Source organism: Gopherus evgoodei, chromosome 4, assembly GCF_007399415.2.
Source record: "Gopherus evgoodei ecotype Sinaloan lineage chromosome 4, rGopEvg1_v1.p, whole genome shotgun sequence".
Taxonomy (NCBI): domain Eukaryota; kingdom Metazoa; phylum Chordata; order Testudines; family Testudinidae; genus Gopherus; species Gopherus evgoodei.
In genome coordinates, this window is record NC_044325.1 from 100,722,969 (window position 1) to 100,743,120 (window position 20,152).

General features: G+C 36.3%; 1 protein-coding gene across 5 annotated transcripts in view; it reads right to left on the reverse strand.

The window, feature by feature from the left end:
• Positions 1-20,152, reverse strand: part of USP47 (ubiquitin specific peptidase 47) — a 98,257-nt gene that overhangs the window by 50,300 nt on the left and 27,805 nt on the right. For 3 of the 5 annotated variants that reach the window (XM_030560352.1, XM_030560349.1, XM_030560351.1), the window contains 7 exons: positions 18,632-18,728; positions 15,018-15,163; positions 13,741-13,820; positions 12,680-12,829; positions 6,003-6,098; positions 5,760-5,912; positions 3,720-3,887 (listed from right to left, as the gene is read on the reverse strand). In XM_030560352.1, the coding sequence (XP_030416212.1) occupies positions 3,720-3,887; positions 5,760-5,912; positions 6,003-6,098; positions 12,680-12,829; positions 13,741-13,820; positions 15,018-15,163; positions 18,632-18,728 (890 nt within the window). Of the gene's footprint in view, positions 1-3,719; positions 3,888-5,759; positions 5,913-6,002; positions 6,099-12,679; positions 12,830-13,740; positions 13,821-15,017; positions 15,164-16,722; positions 16,841-18,631; positions 18,729-20,152 lie in introns of those variants that run through there. The other 2 variants (XM_030560353.1, XM_030560350.1) reach the window with 2 other exon arrangements.

Sequence of the window (20,152 nt, forward strand, 5' to 3'; positions counted from 1 at the left end):
AATCTGGACTGGGGCAAGGGGGGGAAAAAAGAGTGGGGACCTCTACAGAACCAGAAACAAAAGTATCTGATTTAACTTCATTATTAGTCCAAAGGCTCAAGAGTCTGAAGTAGAAAGAACTTATGTAGCATTTTCCATTCAAGGCTTTTCTTTTCACAAATATGAATTCATTAATCCCCAACTTCCTGCTGAGGTAGGGTAAACCTCTCCATTTTACATATGGGAACACAGAGGCACAGAAAGATTAAATTACTTGGTCAAAATGCAGAGTCATTGTCAAATCTAGGATTGGATTACAGGTATTCTGACTTTCACTCCCTGCTCTAATCAAGTGACTGTTAACAAGCTCCTATTTCTCAAGAGAGATTTACAGGATTCCCAATATCACATTTAACAATACTGAGCCTGAATACTAGAACTCCAAGGTGAAATTTATTATAGGGCCAGAATGTAGATATTACACTATTAAAAACAAACAGTCTTTAAAGTGTTTATAAAGGTTTAGTTCCAATCAATCCGTGACTTCCTAATGGTTCTAGACAGATACGAGCTACAGGCCATCTAAGTTCCCTCTAAGATGCACAGCAGGCTATAAAGGGAGGTGCACTGTCACAGGGCAGCAAGTTGGGGCATGCAGGGCTGCCGCGGGCCTCAGCCCCAGCCCCGAGGCTACTGCTTAAGGGGAGAGGTGCTTCAGCTGCAGGCCTGCTGCCAGCCAAGAGAGGGCTGCGGAGGGTCCCTCTGGGCCCAGCCCCAGGGCTGCTGCCGGCAGGGAAAGAGCGGGGGGGAGGAGCAGTCCTCTGGCCCCAACCCTGGGGCAGCCTGCATCCCAAACTCCTCATCCCCGACTCCACTCCAGACACCGCATGCCCAGTCAGAGCCCTCACCCTTCTCCCTGGCACTCTAACCCTCTGCACCAGCCCTGAGCCCCCTCCCATACTCCAAAACCCTCGGCCCCACCTCCACCACACATCACAGTCATATCGGTGCACATAACAAAATTCATTCTGCACATCGATATAAAAAATTAAGAGGGAACATTGCAAGCCATGTTTCAGATTAGTTCACTGAATAAGGTCAGGGAAGCTTATCCTAGAAGTAAGTATTAGTGACAACTTTTCCAAAGATTTCAGAGAAGACTTGGACCAGTAAAAGGCACTTAAGTTTTCCATATTAGAGTCCTTGGTAATCACTAAACAACAAAAAGGGGGCACTGCTATCATAGAATTAGTTGCCATTGTAAAATGTATTTTGTGACCATTAATTCAAGATATTAAATAGCATATTAAATGCTCCTAATACCCTCCTCTTTTCTACATGGTCATTTCTGCAGGCCAAGAAATGGATAGCTATTTTCAGAGATCTGTACTATTACTGTATTTTCCTCAAGCTTTTCAACTCTTAGCAACTCAAAAAAACAGGATTTTCATCATAAATTTGTGAGCCTGATGAAAAGAAAAAAGTTAAGCAATCATACAGCAATGAAGATTTAAGATAAAAAAGCTATCTTTTCCAATTTTTCTGAATGGTGAAATCTCTGACTACTCAGACAAGATAGAGATATCCAATACTTGTGGGTCGGGGTTTCACCTACAAGAATGAAGGGGAGTTGAACTTTCATCTTCATTTGTCACCTTTCCCCAAGTAAGCAAGCTCATGGTGGTAATGTCATACTTCTACAAAAACAGATTGTAGTGGTGCTCTCTTTTACTTATGGCTGACCAAAAAACTGACTTTTCCTTTCAGATGTAAATGTTAATGTCACCAAAGTCTGCATCACCAACACACTGCCTACCATAATGTACCCATCATGGGATGGCCTTCAATAAATTCTAGCCCTAATCATCTCATATCTTGATTACTACAACTTGGCTTTGACAAATGTAATCTTGCCTCCCTCAAGTCTATCCAAAACCGCTAAGATAATCATCTTGACTTGTTGCTGACATGAACCCCTTCTTCACATCCCTCCCCTCGCTCCCCTTTCACTGCATGAAATGCATGCTACTTGTCTTTATCTGTACTCTGCCAGATACATCCATCATCCTTGTCCATTAGCTGAATTTTTTTCTCAAGCACATTCTTGCTTCAACCCCCACCCCAAAAATGGGTAGGAAGAGTTCAAAAACATATGTAAAGACACCACATTACTCTCATTAAACACCTCCTTAAATTCACTTCTGCTTGGATAACTACAAAAACATTAGAGAATGGCTAGACTATTAGCTAATAAAGAAGCTAGACTATTAGCTAGGGCGGTGTAACTACTGCTCATTATACAAAAGAAATAAATTTACTTGTCTTGTTCTTCCCGTTTCCTGTTGCTCCAGCTGCTATCACATTCTAATACTGTGAGCTCTTTAGACTTTATTATGCATATGTCAAGACCCTAGGCACAAAGGCTCCAATCTTTAATTGGATCATTTAGTGCTACCTTTATATTTTTAATAAAAATAACTGAAGCATCCTGCCTACTCCAGCGATGTAGTACCTAGACGGAGTGAGGTGGTTTGCTAGGAGCACATTAACACTTGTACTGGCTTATTAGTTGGTTATGGGCACAATTCAAGATGCAAGTGACAAAACAGAAGGCTTATAATTAGTCAAGTCCACCTAAGTCCAAGTTTCATTCATACGTCACATGATATGTGTGCAAAGTAGGTGTAGCTGATGCAGACAAATGAGCAAACGTACACTCTGATTGCGCATCCTGGAAGGCACTTAGTATCTTCCAAGAGGCATGGAAGCACCTAATTAGATCAAGCCCTTAATGGGCCTGACTCACCTATCTTAGCTACTTTGACACAAGATCTCCATTTTTTCAAATTTATGTCAGAGATTAAAGAAAGTTTTATCATCACTATTAATTCAGAGACATATTGATCCTCCACATTCTGTCTTGGTCTAACGTCCTAATGGATCACAAAACATTTCAAAAGAAGGCCAGTGTTTTCCACTATTATGCTTCTGATACCAGACAAAGGATCTCAGATTCCGTGCCAGACAAACTCAATATTAATGGTACTTCGCTAGATATAAGAGTCCATGCAGCTCCTCAAGATAGTGCTGTGAACAAGGGGAAAGCTTGGGGAAAACCAGTATTTTAGTAGCTCTTTGTCTTAATGATACTTTATTAAAACAAGTCTCCATGAGAAACATGCTTGCAGTCAGGTGAAAATTAGTCAGCCATTTTAAGCATTCATATATGTGTCTGTTTCCAAGCTCCTATATGCTACAGGTGGAAGAGAGCCTCTTCATGAATTTATTCTCCCAGGATATGACAACATATTTTATGCTGAAATATATGGGGCAGAACAAAATAGCTATAATCATTTTCTGCTCCAAAAGTCTGAAGGTGCTGACTTGCACAGAGTGGAACCTGCCACAGACTGATCAAACTCTCTAGCCCTTTCTGTTAAATTGCAAAATATTTGCATAGTGTCACGGGATTGGACAGTCTACCTCATCATGGAAGTGCTGCCCAGAAATAAAAAACACTTTCTATCAGAACAAAGCAGGAAATCCATAGGATCTGGCCAGGTGAGCGTTCCCTCAGAATGGAGAAATTCCCCAAACCTTGTGTGTTTTTTGCAAAGCTGCGGGCTTAAATATTAGAACAAGAGCAAAGAAATATGACTTTTTAAAAAAAAAAAAAAAAATTTTTTATCTGGACAACATACTAAAGTTGTACCCATATGTTTTGGGTTTTTTTAAAGTACCTTTTCAATGCCAACTTTTGAAATCCTTTCAGCACCACTATTGCTTTCAAGGCAGATTCCTTCATCAACACCATCATCATTAGAAAAATCATTGCTCATCTGATCACTGTGACAGCTGCCTTCATTCTCTGCTCCACTATCAGTGCAACTCTCAGTTTGGGGAGACTTCTTAAAAATAAACCATAAATGTTAGTTTATAAAGTAGATAAAAATGATAGTACACATACATGTAACAAGAGACAATGAGTTCTCAAAATAAATAATATTGTGCAATTCTATACTGCCTTCCACCTGCAAATTTCAAATCGTTTTATAAATAATCCTCTGTGAAGTAGGGTACAGTATTATCTATATTTTGCACATGGCAAATCTGAGGAAGATGTTAAGTTTTGAAGACTGAAACAAATGTAACTTTTTATGAATCTTCTGACTGCTAACTAAGTTATGTAGATGTAGGATACCAACAACATTCCAATGGATTCCAGGAAAAAGTCTCCCAAAATGTATTTATCTTTTGATATCAAAATTAAATTAGCTAGATATCCCCAACATGTCTATTTTAGGATTACGTCCATGGAGCTACTTTTTCTTGAACCAAAGTCATAAAGATACAGTATGTAGGTTCTTGAGAGTTCTGTAATACTTAAAACAAAATTAAATACATATAAATGGAAAGTTTGTCTTGCTTGTTTTTCCAGTGAAGCATGCCTGCTAATCCTCAAAAAGCGAACGTAATTAACAGTGAGAACAGTAATAAAAACTGGCGGTGATTTTAATACCAACTAAACCCATATCTCCAAAAGAAAATATACCCAGATATATAAGCAGGAACAATCTGCTTTTAAATTTTCAGAGTGCTCAGCTTTTCACTGAAGGACCCTCTTCCAAAAGTTTGCATCTAGAGAGAGAAGGCAAGTTCAATTCATAGAGTTTAGCACGTCCTTAGCTATTCCCCATATATCACAAGCTGATAGCAACAGTCTTTTGATCTCAAAGTCATTGTTCTGACAAAGCAATCCTTAAGTTTAGACACATTAGTTTTGCATTTCAAGATTCCAATATGCAACATTTCACCCTTTTTACTAGTGAAAATTAAGCCTGGGTGTCCTTCACAGTGGGTGCAATGAAACCGATTTCAATTCTGTCCTCTTTTAAAATTAACTTTAAGCACTTAACAGCCAGCTTACTCTGTAAAAATATGGGTGAAGTGAGAAGAGAACAGATACTCTGAGAAATATTCAAGATATATAGCACTCACATGCCCATGCACAGTGCCTCTGAAGAGGCCCTTTTCTGTACTTCTCTCCCAGCCCAAAGGCCATGTATCAAAGCCACCATCTTTCTAGGTAAGAAGGAGGTGGCCTTCATAACCACCAAACCGAATTCTTACTGTTTAGAAATACACCACTCACTTTCCAGAGAATGAATTACACTTAATGTCAGTTCACTGGTCTCAGCTTCTAACAAGATGGAGGAAAAAAATATACCAGCACTGGAAATTAAATCCAGGCACCTTACGTAACAGTGTAGAGCACTGTCAGAAGCCCCTTTTTGTAAATTTTAACTCCAAACCTCCACAGAAACACAGAAATATAGGATGAGATTTTTGACATTAAGTGCCCAAAGTTGTTCCTAAATCCTGATTAAGGTACCCAAAAAAGTGGTTTGGTTTTCAAAAGTGCTGAGCACGCACTAATTTCAACTGAAGTTAAGGTGGGCTGCTGGTATTCAGAACTTCTGAAAATCAGGCAACTTTTTTCTGATGTCTTAATAAGAATTTAGGAACCCTAACAGGTATGTGTTTTCAAAAGGTTGGCCATGATGTTTTCCCTAATGCAATGGTTTAATCTTTTTTCATTTGTAGACCCCCTACAAATTTTTGAATGGAAGTACGGACCTCTTTGGAAATCTTAGGCATAGTCTGTGGACACCCAGGGGTCCACGAACCACAGGTTGAAAACCACTGCCCTAGTGACACTAGATTTTAAGAGATGCTAGAGAAAGATGGTTCTAAAAAAGAGAATACACACTGGTCTTTACCTCATCTTCAACATCAATGAACGTGCTCATGTCTAGCTCTTCAGGAAAAGTCATGCGATCATTAAGTTTAATCCTGTGCATAGTGGTGTAATCAAAGTCAAACCGCTTCAATTGTAAAGTCAGCAGATATGGAAAATGCAAAAACCGCAGGCCCTAAACAAAAACACAATAACCAATGGGCAAGATTATGTTACAGATATAAACACTAACCAATGTAATGTTACACAAATGGTACTTATTTACCTTCCTTGCATCACATTTCTTCTTGCAGCGTTCACAGAAATACTGATTAGGGCCATCAAGGATCTCAGGCTGAATAAATGCATGCAATGCTTCTTCCTAATAAAAAAAGACGTTACCTGCTTTTTAAGAATGTTTACTTTCATGTACGTGATTTAGAACATTATACTTATGCTTAGATTGCAAATACGGAATATAATGGCTGCATATGAAGTATTCACACATTCAAAAGCAATTTGAATTACAGAAGTCTAGAAGAATGATTAAAAAACCCACAGAAACAAAGATCAGAAAAACATCAAGTGAAGTCAACCTTTCTGCCCTGCCCCAGGGTAAGCAGTCAAATCATGAACGACAATACATGACTATTAATTATATTTCATTCAGTCATTTGATGGGTCCATCATGTCCTGGTTTTGCATACAATCTACAATGAAATATATCCCTGTTATCTTGCACATCACATGTAGTCACTTCTGTTCAATCAGTTGTTGCATAATTGATCTTATTCCTTACTTTGCTTTGGTTAGCCATCAGCCCCACACCTTTATTCCACAATTAACAAATGTCTCTTTCCCTTCAGGGACACTACTTTCTCCCATCACATGTCACATAATTCCAAGCACAAACAGAAGAATGGGAGCAATTATTTAGTTCCTCAATGTCCATTTTGTAGGTGGCTGTCTCTCAATCTGCCAGGGGACACTACTGCTGCTTCAGAATAAGTCAGTCATGTTTTCCTCCCATCTAAAACATATATTGAATCTCTACTCCCAGTGCAATGAGAAACACAATTGCCATCTTCCAGGGATACATTGTGCTTATTAGCACAAACCATATATGGTTGTAAACCAAAAATAGTCACGAGTCACCTCCAATAGCTAAAAGGGAAATGTTTCTAATCCTCCTTTAAATACAAGTTATAATGATTTCCATCCAGCTTCTCGGTATAGCTGGGAAGTTAAAACATAATTAGCTAATAATTACTGATGATACTCCAGAGTTATCTGCTCACCTGCAGATATCTGCAATCTAAAGCAGAAATACCACTGGCATGCTGATGGTGCTTAAAGAGAAGAGGATCAAATAAAAATCAAAATGATGCCTTGAAAATCATTGTCTCATGATGGAACATAGTTGTTCCCTGAAGTCCGAATAAATAAGAGGGGGCTTAGTTGGGCAGAACAGACTCACCAATTGCAAAATGGCTGGTACAGAGCTTATAAGACTACTATCTAAACCATGTTGTTTGATGGATCCCATTTTGGGAAGAGATCAAGGATATGGGAAGGTCTTCAAAAAGCCTCCAATTCATCCCTTCTCCCTCCATTTCTTTTCTGAGAACTCAGGGAAGCACTAAGAACAAATAACAAAACAAAGGTTTTATAGCCCTGCTTTTTCCATATGAACAAAAGTTGTGTTATTATTGTAAGAGATGAGAGACTCTTTACAAAAGGACTGTTCTCCAGACCAGGTCTCACAAATTAGAAATGTGCCAAATTTCACAAAGAGATTGCACAGAGAAAGTTAGTTATTACCATCCTTTATTGTTTCTGTACCCAAATAGAAAAAGGAAAAAAATAAATCACCTCTTAACAACTCTAAAAGATAAATCACAACTCTGAAGCAGGAAGGCTCTTTAAACATGTCAAAACTTTTTAGTGAGCCCAAAGTAAACTGTCTATATATTTACTTAATAAGTAGGTGGTAAATAAATTGTAAGTCTTCATTTAAAAAGGGATTGCTGTATTTTGATAGTGGGTTTTTTGGACTGGCTAACAATTTAACAATTCAAAACAAATTAAATGAAAGCAAAACAAGTCAACAGCCAGCATGTCAAATACCAAACTTAGAAGACAACAAAAGCATGGCCTATGGAGGTACTGCTTCTGGAATAAATGCCAGCCAGGAATCTTACCAACTTTCTCCATGGTAATAATTATTTTATTCCAATAATTTCTGTTTGTTATGTGGGAGACAAGCAACAGTCTCTATAAAAATATATTCACAATATAAAAGAAAAATGCTGCAATTCACTCCTCCACAAATGAATGATGTGTGAATGAAGGACATAAGTGGTTATGCAAAGTTTATGTATAGTCGATATGATGTGCAAGTCAACAAGGAACCATACTAGAATATATTTATGTTATGGAGAAAACAGGTAATGCTCCTATGGACCTCCAAAGGTTGAATGAAATATCATGAACGGTAATGTATTCTTGTTAATGATTTCATTGCTTACCACAGGAATAGATAGTGAGATGCACTTTGACCTATGGTTTATTGAAATTCTTGAATAACTTCACTAATATATATATATCATGTTTCCAACTTGTATCATATATGTAAGCACTACTGATGTACTGTATGTATAATATACTAAGTTTTCCATCTCTCCTCCGATTTTCCATTACATAGTTTTATATCAAAATTATCTCTGACAATGAGTATAAATCTTCTCTACTCCAATTATTATTGTAATGACCAGTCTCCTCTCTCATTCATTTATAATTCATATACTCAACAAAATTAACTATTGGTATAACGTTGTTTCTGTGCGCTTCACCGCACGAGTGGCATCATATGACCCCTACTTTCATTAACTGTACTTTTAAAGCAAGACAATTTATCCATGAGGAAATATTATCTAACCTGGTAGCTATTACATTTTAAACATTTTTAAAAATTGACACCATACACATAAGTTAATCATCAAGAAAACCAAAATATTTTAAAGTTTTCAAGTAGTCTATTTAATCCCAAGCTATCACTGTTTGTTCTTTTATGGTGCTGAATATCATAGTACTTTACACATTAACATATTGTAATAAATCGTTCAATCTCTTCACTGCCTGAGATAGAAAGGCACTTAGAACGAGCTTCCATTTTTCACAAAATGTCATTATGGTATATCTACTGCATTTGATAGCCACTGATTTGAGATTACTGTAAATATTTGTTTAACTCTATGAATATGAGAAGTAGAATATTTAAAAACAGTTAAATGAGCTACAAATATAAATCTGAGGGGAAAGCCAGTCAGTGTATATAGGTATGATTTCATTAATCTAAATATCAATACAAATTCCATTTGGCTAATTAATTTCCCAAATTACACTAGCAACTAAAAAGAACAAGAGTTTGCTAACCTAAAGATATAATGGAAAGCAAACTGGAAAGCTCTGAGGATGGGTAATGGGATACATATCCTTTTATTTATCATTGCTTAAAATCCAAACCAGGTCAGTAATGGCGATGTTATTAAAACTGAATAGCTGTTTATGCTTATATAAAATGAGATGATGGTCTGAATACATCTTTAGACAGATGCCGACATCACTGTATCGTTGTTTGCAGTCTCTAAAGAGGAGTCATGATGCAAAAGTGCTCAACACCTACAACTCCCACTAAAATCAAAGGATGCTCAATATCTCTCAGGACTAGGTCTGCTGGGAAAGCAGTATGGAGAATCTTTGTCTAAAGCCCTACTCCTAGTGTGCCACCTCTAGGGTGGAGAGAATAGTTCAGCCTCAATACCAAATTTTCGTTTGGCTCCTCTATACCAGTGTTTCTCAACCTTTTTGTACTGGCAACCCCCTTTGGACTTAAAACAATTGTGACATGCAGACACCCACTACAAAAAATTCTGACCCCCCTATCTTAAGCAGGAGGTTTCGAGGCTGAAACATGTAAATTAGTTTTGCAGGGGACCCCTGTGGCATTGGGTCCCAGGCAACTGCCCTGCTTCCTAGCTTTTAACGCCAACCCTGCTTGCAACCCCCCTAAACCCATCCTGCAGCCCCCAGGTTGTGAAACGCAGCTCTATACTGTTCTATTGATAGCCAGATAATTTCACTGACTAGTGCTATTGTCCATATAGCCTTTTGCATCAACAGAAGATATACTTCTAACCTTGAATATTCTAATATAGGAGACTTTGTTTTCCACTGTCTATAATTTTTTTCATGATCTAAAATCACAAGTTATTTAACCATCAGGCCTATATTGCAACACAACTAGTTACTGAGGTCTCAGATCTATGTAAATTCCTTATAAATTTTCTAAAATTAAGCCCTTGAACAAAGCAAAAGTTATTAAATTGATTTAGATGGCCTGGGAGTGTATGCTAACAAAGCCCTAGCCCCCTGGACATGCATTAATAATGTAAAGCTACACTACATGAAATGAACCAAAGAAAGAAAAAATACATCAGAAAAGTAAATAAGGTTTCTTCAAACTGCAAACCTTAAGGACAATATCAAACTGAAGACAGAAAATTTAGAATAGTTTTAAGTTCTACTTTGATTAGAAAAGAAGGCAAAAAGGAAGTGTAATTATTTGTAACTCTTGGAAGTTCTCCAATATTCTGTTTCACAAAAATTTAAACACACAAAATGTCACGTTTAAACTTTTTATGTAGTATACTATAGCAAACAGTGGCATAATAAACTTTACTTGACATACTATATAATAACCTTACTTATATCTTGTACATCCATTATCTCTCTCTTTCAAAAGTAATGGAAAATCACTTACCTCTAACTAGAGTTCTTTGAAGGTAGTATCCTCCTTAGATCCCCTATCTTGGGTAGTGTCGCCTGCTGCAAGTTCCCTCAGGAGCTGACTAGCAAGGTCTAAAAAGTTTTACATTCCCTTCCACAAGCCCTATTAGCGCATGTGTGAACCTTTTTCTCTCTCTCTCATTGCCTTTTTACCTAAACCTACTGAACCATCATCATCTGTGGATCAATGGAGGATACTACCTTCAGAGAATTCCATTTAGAAACAGGCGATTTTTCCCTTCTCCAAAAGCCAGTATCCTCCATCTCTCCCCACTGCTGAAGACTACAAAGCTAAAACATCTGCTACAGACAAGACAAATACAGGGAGGAGAATCAACTGCATAGTCAAAGTACACAATTATAAAATAGCTCAGATAAATGGAGCATAAACACAAACTGCAACCATGTAACTACCTCAAGACAAAAGCTTAAAACTAGTTTGTTTCATCACCTCAATTGATATTCAGCAAATGCTGTGAAATATCAGCTGTAATTTAAACTAATCTGAATATTTATCATTAAGCACTTAAGTGTTGAAGCTTCCTGTATATTTGTCTTTATATATAAAGACAGAAATATTTTAAATTTTCCATAATATTCTGTAGCAGACTTCTTCCCTATCAAAGAAAATTCCAGAATATCATAGAATCAGAAAATATCACGGTTGGAGGGGACCTCAGGAGGTCATATAGTTCAACCCCCTGCTCAATCCCCAACTAAATAATTTGAGACATAAGGATGCCACTCAAAAGAAGAGTCAGTGATTAATGGAATTATTAAAAAGTGTGTGTGTGTGTGTGTGTGTGTGTGTGTGTGTACACATACATATATTATAGATAGGAAGTCTCTATTCACTGAATCAGAAAAAATGCAAAAAAGACAAAATTTCTTGTTTGTTGTATTATTGAAAATTTCCTGAAATACAGTTTAAAAAACAATGAAAGAGAGAGCCATTTAACACATCAATGTCTGCAACATCTTGAAACTGCAGTTTCAAATGCACCGCCAGTTAGGTATAAGAAGTTCCACAAAATTTGGAAAAAAAATGTTGAGAGGCACTCAGAAAATTTTCTTTACTCCCATCCTTTTTTTGAAGTTATATGATGAATGTCTCTTATTCTTGTTATTACTCTGAAGATTGGCATCCAAAGCTTTAAAATATCAAGTGCCCTATGTAACTGAAGGTACACTGGTAGCTAACCTGGAGATAGCAGTTCTTTTGTTAAGAAAGTGAAAGAATTATGTTAACGTTTTACAACAGTGCCAACTCTCTAAATACAAGGGAGAACATTAACATTTAAAAATAAATTTAATAAATAATAAAATAAATATAAAACAATTTATAACCCTAATATTTACATTGCTTTAAAATATTTAATATTTCTGGGGAAAAAAATCTTTGACTTATCTCCCATTATTTTTAATAATTCCATCAAGTATTTTTAAAACCACAATAGTGGTATGAAACAGTATTCAGATTACTTTTCTTGTGGAAAGCAGGTGTTAAAAAAGTTATTCCCTACATTTTATACATTTGCCAATATCACTAATGCCAGCGCAAAAGTATTAATAAAGAAAATAGAGGCATAATGGAATTTTTATCATTAGAATTGCAGAATACTTGCCAAATGAATAAGGGACATGTTATTTTTAAACTCTTAAATTATAAAAACCAACACAGAGAGATTAAACTAGTAACCAAATTTCAGTAGGTAGCTGTCCTGTTTTTTCACTAAACCTTCCAACAGTGCTAACAAAAGCTAATAGAAGTGCTAGTAAAAAAAAACCACCAATCAGTCAAAAGAACATCAGTGTTTTCACAAGAGATACCTATGGCAAATACTGAAAATTCTATCAGAAAGAAAATAATAAATTATTGTAACCTTAAGGCAGAATAGATGCATTTCCCCTCCCCTTATACATGCACCAGTAGGACTCATTGAAGGGTTAAAAAAAAAATCTTCTAGAACTTGCTAGCTGGTTCACTGAACAAAGACGAACACCCCAAGATGGAGTATCTAGGATGATACTTACCATGTAAGAAATTATACCACTGTCGCATTATGTATTCTATGTGTGTATGGATGTACTAGCTGTCAGCATAAGAGTACACACCACGCTAGCAAATGCCTGGTTGGAGCCATAAGGTCTGATGACCAATGGAATATCCAGGTAAGTGTCAATTCTCCAGCCCTCATAGCCACATTCTAGACATCTTACATAGTCCTTCAGTTTGCCTTGATACAGTTGATTTATGAGATCAGCCTAAAACAAATGGAGAGATTTATTTTGGCATAGTTTGAAACAACATCTAAAAAAGGTTAAAACAAAGTATTCCTTTTATTTAGTTTTACACTGACATCCCTTTTTCCTTACACTTAATTGAAGAGGGAGAGATCATAGTTATATATTAAACATGTGAAAAATATGCATTTTATAATCACAAATGCACACTTCAGAGCACATGCTACTGGGCAATAAAATGTCCTGATGGTTCCTGTTTTCTACCTTAGGTTTATTTTAGAGAACTCTTGTCATGGTGGGTCCTGCGTTCTACATATAAAGCAGTGCTCTAAAGAAACAGTGTTGTAAAATGATGTTATTTCTTATTACTTAATCACAATTATATTATTTCAGTCCTCATCTGTGTTCAAAAAAATGCTGGTGGCCAGTCAGGGGAATGTACTACAAAGGAATCATCTACAACTCCCCACTAATGATTGCTCCAAAAGGGGAAAGTACACCATCTAGATACCCATAGTACGCAGTAATGCTCTGGCCATGGCCATTCCTGTTTTATCTAGGGCAGGGAAAAGGAAGCTGCATAGAGCCATCTATGCTTGCTAAAGGAAACCTAGGAATTTTTCCCAACCCTCAATTGGTCAGTTATGCTGGCCTTCTGCAGTGCACATCAAAACTGAGGATCCAGCTCACTTTGACCAGGACTTAGACATACACACACAATCTTTAATTAAAAGAATAAAATCTGTAAACCAATCTCAAAAAATAAACCACACTCAAGCATGCAGTAAGTTAACCACTGCCTCAGACAAAAGACAGTGGCAGATTTTCAACTGTCTTGCAAAACAATTACCACATGACTACATTTAGAAGACAGTTAAACAGCATTCCTCCAACATTCTTTCCCTGAAAGATGAAGTTTTATGGTATATTACCTGCTCTGTTTGCTTCCACTTCTGTTCCAAAGCATCAAACATGACTCTACAAAGCTCCTGTACATCATGCTGCTGCCATGCTGGTATAAAGTAAAATTAATCTCATTCAGTGAAAACAAGAAAAAAAATCATTCACATCCTTCTAATATTTTCTATAGCACAGTTATAGATATATATTGTTTAAAATAAACCACTTAGTTTTGAGGGTACTGTCAAAGTTCTATGCCTAAGTTATGATTTACTGTAAACTTCCCCTGTAGGGCTTAAGTTATTCTAAAATCATAAAATGAGGAAAGTTAGCATACATCTTGTCTAAATGTGTGTGTGTGTGTATATATATATATATATATATATATATGAACACGTTTTGAGCATATGTTCATGAATACATGTACGAATATACATGCAAACAATATGGAGGTGCTTGTCTGCATAGTTACAGTTTAAGATAATCTTCCATTATGAACCTAATTCTGACACACCTCACCCACATTTCCCCAAAACTAAAACAAATCCACCTATGTTTTTACCCAGAAAGTTTAAGGCAAATAAACTCTCATCTCAAATCATGGCGGGACACATGCAAAGTGTAGAAGATCAGCAGGGCATAGGGCAGAATTACATTGTCCAAGTGACCAACTGTGCATCCCCAAATTTAATGTGTTTGGAATTTTCTGTATTATTTTCTGTTTAAGTGTAACCTTTGCATTTCTAGGTTGATTTATGTTTTCTGAGACAACTACATCATCTTTTTAAAGGGGATTTCCTTTAAATAACTTATATTTACAACTTTAATTCCTACTTAAAAGATTTTTGCCAGAAATATATACTTAATTTCTAGCTGCGTGAAAAAAAAGAAGTTTAAAAATAATTTAGGGAAAAATCTTAAACTCTACATAAAAATGAAAAATATGAAGCTTCTAGGCAAAACTGTAACATTATCTTTCCAGTGATCTCAAATACCTATAAATAAGTTTGAATTCACTTTATGGACTCTGACCATAAAAATTCAAAAAAATCTAAGATGAATTTTCATTCATTGGCCTCACACTACAAAACAAAAAGCAGTTTTAGAAAAGAAGTGTCCATTTAAACTACTCTATTGGAACTTAGTGTTAGGTTCTTCTTTAAAATTCTATGAACAGAGGTCTTTTTACAGCACCAATATCAGTTTAGTGCCCTTATGAGCGTCCTTTGAATGAGCATTATCCAGAAAACAACCGCTATTATAATTATTCTAAATTTTCCACATAATAAAATCCAATATGAAATATTACCCTCACTACTATCCCATCCAAAGCTCCGTGTAACATCTGTTGTTTCAATTGCTCTCTTTTTGCTGGTCTGCAATAAAACAAACAGTCTTTGAAGCTGGTAAGGGATGCTCATCACTGCATCTTCTTCAGATTCTTCAAATTCCCATCTATTAACAAATAAAATATTTGAGTAACACTTCTAAAGCAATTAATTTAAAAAAATAGCATTTAAGTTAAGAGAAATTATCTTGTCTTTAAACGTTAACTAAATTGTAGGAGTTAACTGATGCTCTGTTTAACTTAGCTTAGTGAAAATCAAAATTTTCTCCAGGTTTCATAAACCACTCTCAGCAGTCAAACAACACTAAACACACTTTGCAACTGTATCAAAATAAAAGATGTCACTCATTTCAGAATCTCTGATTTAACTGCTGCTATTGTGGACACAAGCAACACTTAAGCGCACAATTTTTATAGATAATATTCAACATAAGAGTTGGGTTATTGTTTTTTTAAAAAGCTTGATGATTATATTCAATTTGCAAGCTCCTAGATGATAATCGGGTGATAAAGTAATACCAACGTGGATTTTTCAAGAACAAATCATGCAAAAACAACCTAATTTCCTCCTTTGACAGGGTTACTGGCCTCATGGATAGGGGGTAGTAGTAGACATGATTTATCTTCATTTTAGTAAAATTTTTGACAGTCCCACATGACCTTCTTGAAAGAAAACCAGGAAAATGTGGTCTAAAGGAAATTATAAAGTAGGTGCATAATTGGCTGAAAAAACATACTCAAAGAGTAGTTATCAATTGTTTGCTGTCAGACTAGTAGGATATATCTAGTGGGTCCTGCAAGGATCTATAACTATACACTTGGACATTAAAGTGACAACTATGCTTATAAAAATCAGCAGATAACACCAAGTTGGGAGGTGTTGCAGGCATGCTGGAGAACAGGATTAGAATTCAAAATGACCTTGATTAATTGGAGAACGGACCTAAAATCTACATGATGACGTTCTTTAAAGACAAGTGCAATGCACAAATACAAAATGGAGAATAGCTGGTTGGGCAGCTGTAGCGCAGAAAAGGATACGTTAAGGGCTGTAACAAAGAGGATGGAGATTGTTTGTTCTCAGTGTCAACTGAAGGTAGGACAGGAAGTAATTGACCTAATTTGCAACAAGAAAGATTTATGTTAGATACTAGACAAATTTTCGAATTATAAGGATAGTTAAGTACTTAAACAGGTTACTAAGGGAGGTTGGGAAATCAATGTTTGTGGAGGCTTTTAAGAATAGGTTAGACAAACACCATCAGGGATGGTCTAAGTATACTTGGTTCTGCCTCAGCACAGGGGGATGGATTGATGAGCTCAAGAGATTTAGGGGAGAAAAGGAGGTTGGAGAGTGGAATGGACCTTGATGACTTTCCAGCCACACATTTCTATGATTCTGTGATCTTTGGATGTGTCAACTTTGTTGGAAATCTTTGCCACATAGTTTGTAAGCAATGCACCTGGGTATTCATAGGGACCTGGTCTACACTGGTGTGTGTGTGTGTGTGTGTGTGTGTGTGTGTGTGTGTGTGTGTGTGTGTGTGTGTGTGTGTGTGTGTGTGTGTGTGTGTGTGTGTGTGTGTGAATTTAAGATACGCAATTTCAGCTACAAGAATAGCGTAGCTGAAGTCGACGTATGTTAGATCGACTTACAATCACTTACTTCATGTCCTCGCAGCATTGGGATCGATGGCCGCCGCTCCGCCGCTGACTTTGCTTCCACCTCTTGCCGAGCTGGAGGCCAGCAGTCAACGGGAGAGCGATCGGGGATTGATTTATCATGTCTACACTACACGCAATAAATCGATTCCTGAAAGATCAATCGCTACCCGCCAATCTGGTGGTTAGTGTAGACGTACCCCTACTTTAAACTTGCAAAGCACATCAGATATAGCATATACTCAAATTATAATGTACATATCTCTGCTTTACAAAAACTTTTGCATATTTGCTCAATAATCTGTCCTCCGTGACACTATCATGATTGCTTTTTAATACTAAACTAGATATGGCTCCAAAACAGTTACTTTTGATCTGAAATGCTCAAGGGCCATGCAGTAGTCCATCTTTTACATATTTATTCTTTTTAAACAACATACAAGTGTTTCAGTTTTTGAAACTGTCAAGCCACATGAAGTGTGGATTTAACATTTATGGTACTCAGGTCATTTTTTAAAAAGCCTGTATTATGAATGTAATGATTGTAAGTTCATAAATTCTTTTTAAAAGATCTTAACATTTGTTATTAGACATTTGGATGTTATCAAATAGTGGTAATTTCAATGTTTTAAATACAGATTTCAATATAAATGAAGATAGATATACAGGATTAGAAGACAGCTAAAAACTCATTTTGCAAGGAGCAGATGAATGACAACTTTATAATCTCAATTCTCTGTACTTTTATGCTTAGGACTCATCTACCCTACAGTAAAAACTAGACATTAGACTTAGGCATGCCTGATTTGGATATAGGTGTACTAGACCTTTAGACAAGACCTACTATTGTTATCTAATAGGTTTTTCCATCTACATTTGGGGAAATTGTATTGTACCATTGATGTCCATTAACCACAGCACAGAACCATCCTAGCGCATGGCTCATCTTGTAGTACATAATATGCCAGGGGATCCCATATAAAGAAACCATTCATTCAGTTTAAGAGGGAAAGCACGATCATAAAACACACTTTACTGTGCCACAGATGGATGCTTACATCAAAATTACCCACCACAAAGAAACATCTAAAGTGTCATTTAATGGCAAAAATGTTTAAGCATTATCTATATAGGATCTTATACTGCAGCCATCATCATGGTATCCAAACACTTTATAAATTATTAAAGTGACACGAGAAGATCTCTGCGTTGCTCTCATTTCCTCAGAATTTTAAAGTGACTTTAGGGCTTCTTGGTATGATTGGGGTATTTGTTCTTAAACGTGATTTTGCTCAAGTTATTGGAGGGAAACTGAAGACTTTCTATTTTATTTTGACTTGAAGATGTAGAGGTTCTTGGTCACTCTGATTTCTTATTGAGCCACATTCCACAGTTATAGGCCAGTTGCCAAGAAAGCGTCCTCCTGGGCACAAAAGTCACTACTTAAAAGAGCAAGGGGTTTTATTTGGAAATAAGGTGATTGCAGATGTAACTTGAAAAAAATGTATTGTTGGCTTTACGTGCCTGGAGAGATTACATCAAGTGTGAACAGAGAGAACTGCTGTAGGTTCAGCTCATGATTAAAACTCTAGGTAGATAGGTAACTGAACCTGATCTAGAATATAAAAAGGAAAAGAAGAAAAGAAATTTGTTCCTGAGGCAAGCCCCATCCTTGTTTTCCTTACAACCCCTGTTCCTTATGTTTACCCACTTTGGAAACAACTGCACTCCCTGCACACCCAAAACTGCCACTGCAGTTTAGATGCATTTGCATTTCCAAACAGGAGAGGTAACATGAAAGAAATTCACATGCCATACCTGCACATCTGCCGCAGGATAGAAGCCTATTAGGTAAGTTTTCTAAGATGTCAATATTAATGATACAATCTTGTTTATATAAAACAAATACTTACTTGTATAATGCATTTCTAAATTCAGGAGTCATGAAAAGTGTTTGCAATAGGCTGTTCAAATAGCAAGTCATGGCTTGATTTACTAATCCCACATAGCCTAAAAAAAATACAAATAAGAGTGAGTTGGAAACACAAAGTAGTTTCCACACCTGACAGAAGAAAACTAATATGTAACTCACAAGAAAGAATGGATTATAGAAGCAACATTAACACGACCACATGCAGGTATGTCATTAAAACAACACATTATTCACTATAAAAAAAGTGAAGACATGACAAGCATTGTTGTCCTAATTATTGCTCAATCTGGGACAGCATTAAAGATGTACAGTTAAAGTCACTTGGCATTCAACCTCTCAAAATTTCCTTTAACCACATGAGTATATTCTAATGATATTGTAAAAGATAATTCATTAATATTAAACTAAACATTCCAGGTTTACTAGGTACTACTAACATGGGCACAAGTGAAGCTATAACCTAATTTTTTTTAAGTGATTTACATCAAGAAGGTAATTTACACCTGAGATTGAAAAAAATCCAGAGTTTGGTGTAATTAAAAGCAAAATAGCAATTTTAACTGTTGTAATCACTCCCTAAGCCATCATCTATAAAGCACTTTGTGCTGATTAATAACAAATCAATAGCCTTTATTGTGTGTGTCTCTCTCTCTCTAAGATGTTAAAAAGTTACTCACTCCCTCCTGCTTCCCCATAAAAAATAGCAACAAAAATAGCAACTAAATTCAGAAACAAGTTTAATTAGTTTCAAGAGAGATGGGGAGTGAAACATCTGCCTAAATTAAAAACCTATCTGAAGCGGCATCAAGGCCAGTTCTCTCCAAACCACGTAGCATGTATGGGACAAAGTAAAAATTCAATATATTGCTGCATACAGTGACATTGAAATTAATTTGGACATTTGCTTTTATGATATTTAATTCTGTATTCTGCAGCTTTAAGTGAAAAGGAATACTTGGGTACAGTTCCCTTTTCATAATACACAAGGCAACCACCCTTTGCAATGAACGGGAGCTTTTGTGAAAAGAGAGTTCAAAATTGGGATATATGCATTTTATTGTATTTGTGCTCTTACTGTAGATTATTTATCTACCAAAACTGTATTTGGATAAAAAGACATTTGACATCAGTTAGGACAATTTCTTGCCCCCACATAAAAAAAAACATGGACCAGCAGGACTGCCATAACATGAATGTTTACATCCTATCAGTGTTGTGGTATTCAACACCAGAGGTCAATAACAGTCCTAAATTCCAACTACTAATGAGAAAAGAAGAGCTGTTTAGTCACAAGTCAAGAAAAATTTCAAATATAGCCTACAAAAGGACAACATATTACCATCATTAACATTTACGGCATGATTTACACTACCAGCTGAACACACAGATGCATAAGAGGGAACAGATGTACTGTAATCTCGCAAACAGCACTGTCAAAACCAAATTATAAATTGGGGTCTAGGGAAGGTGGAGTTTTGGGAAGACCAAGAAATTCAACAAC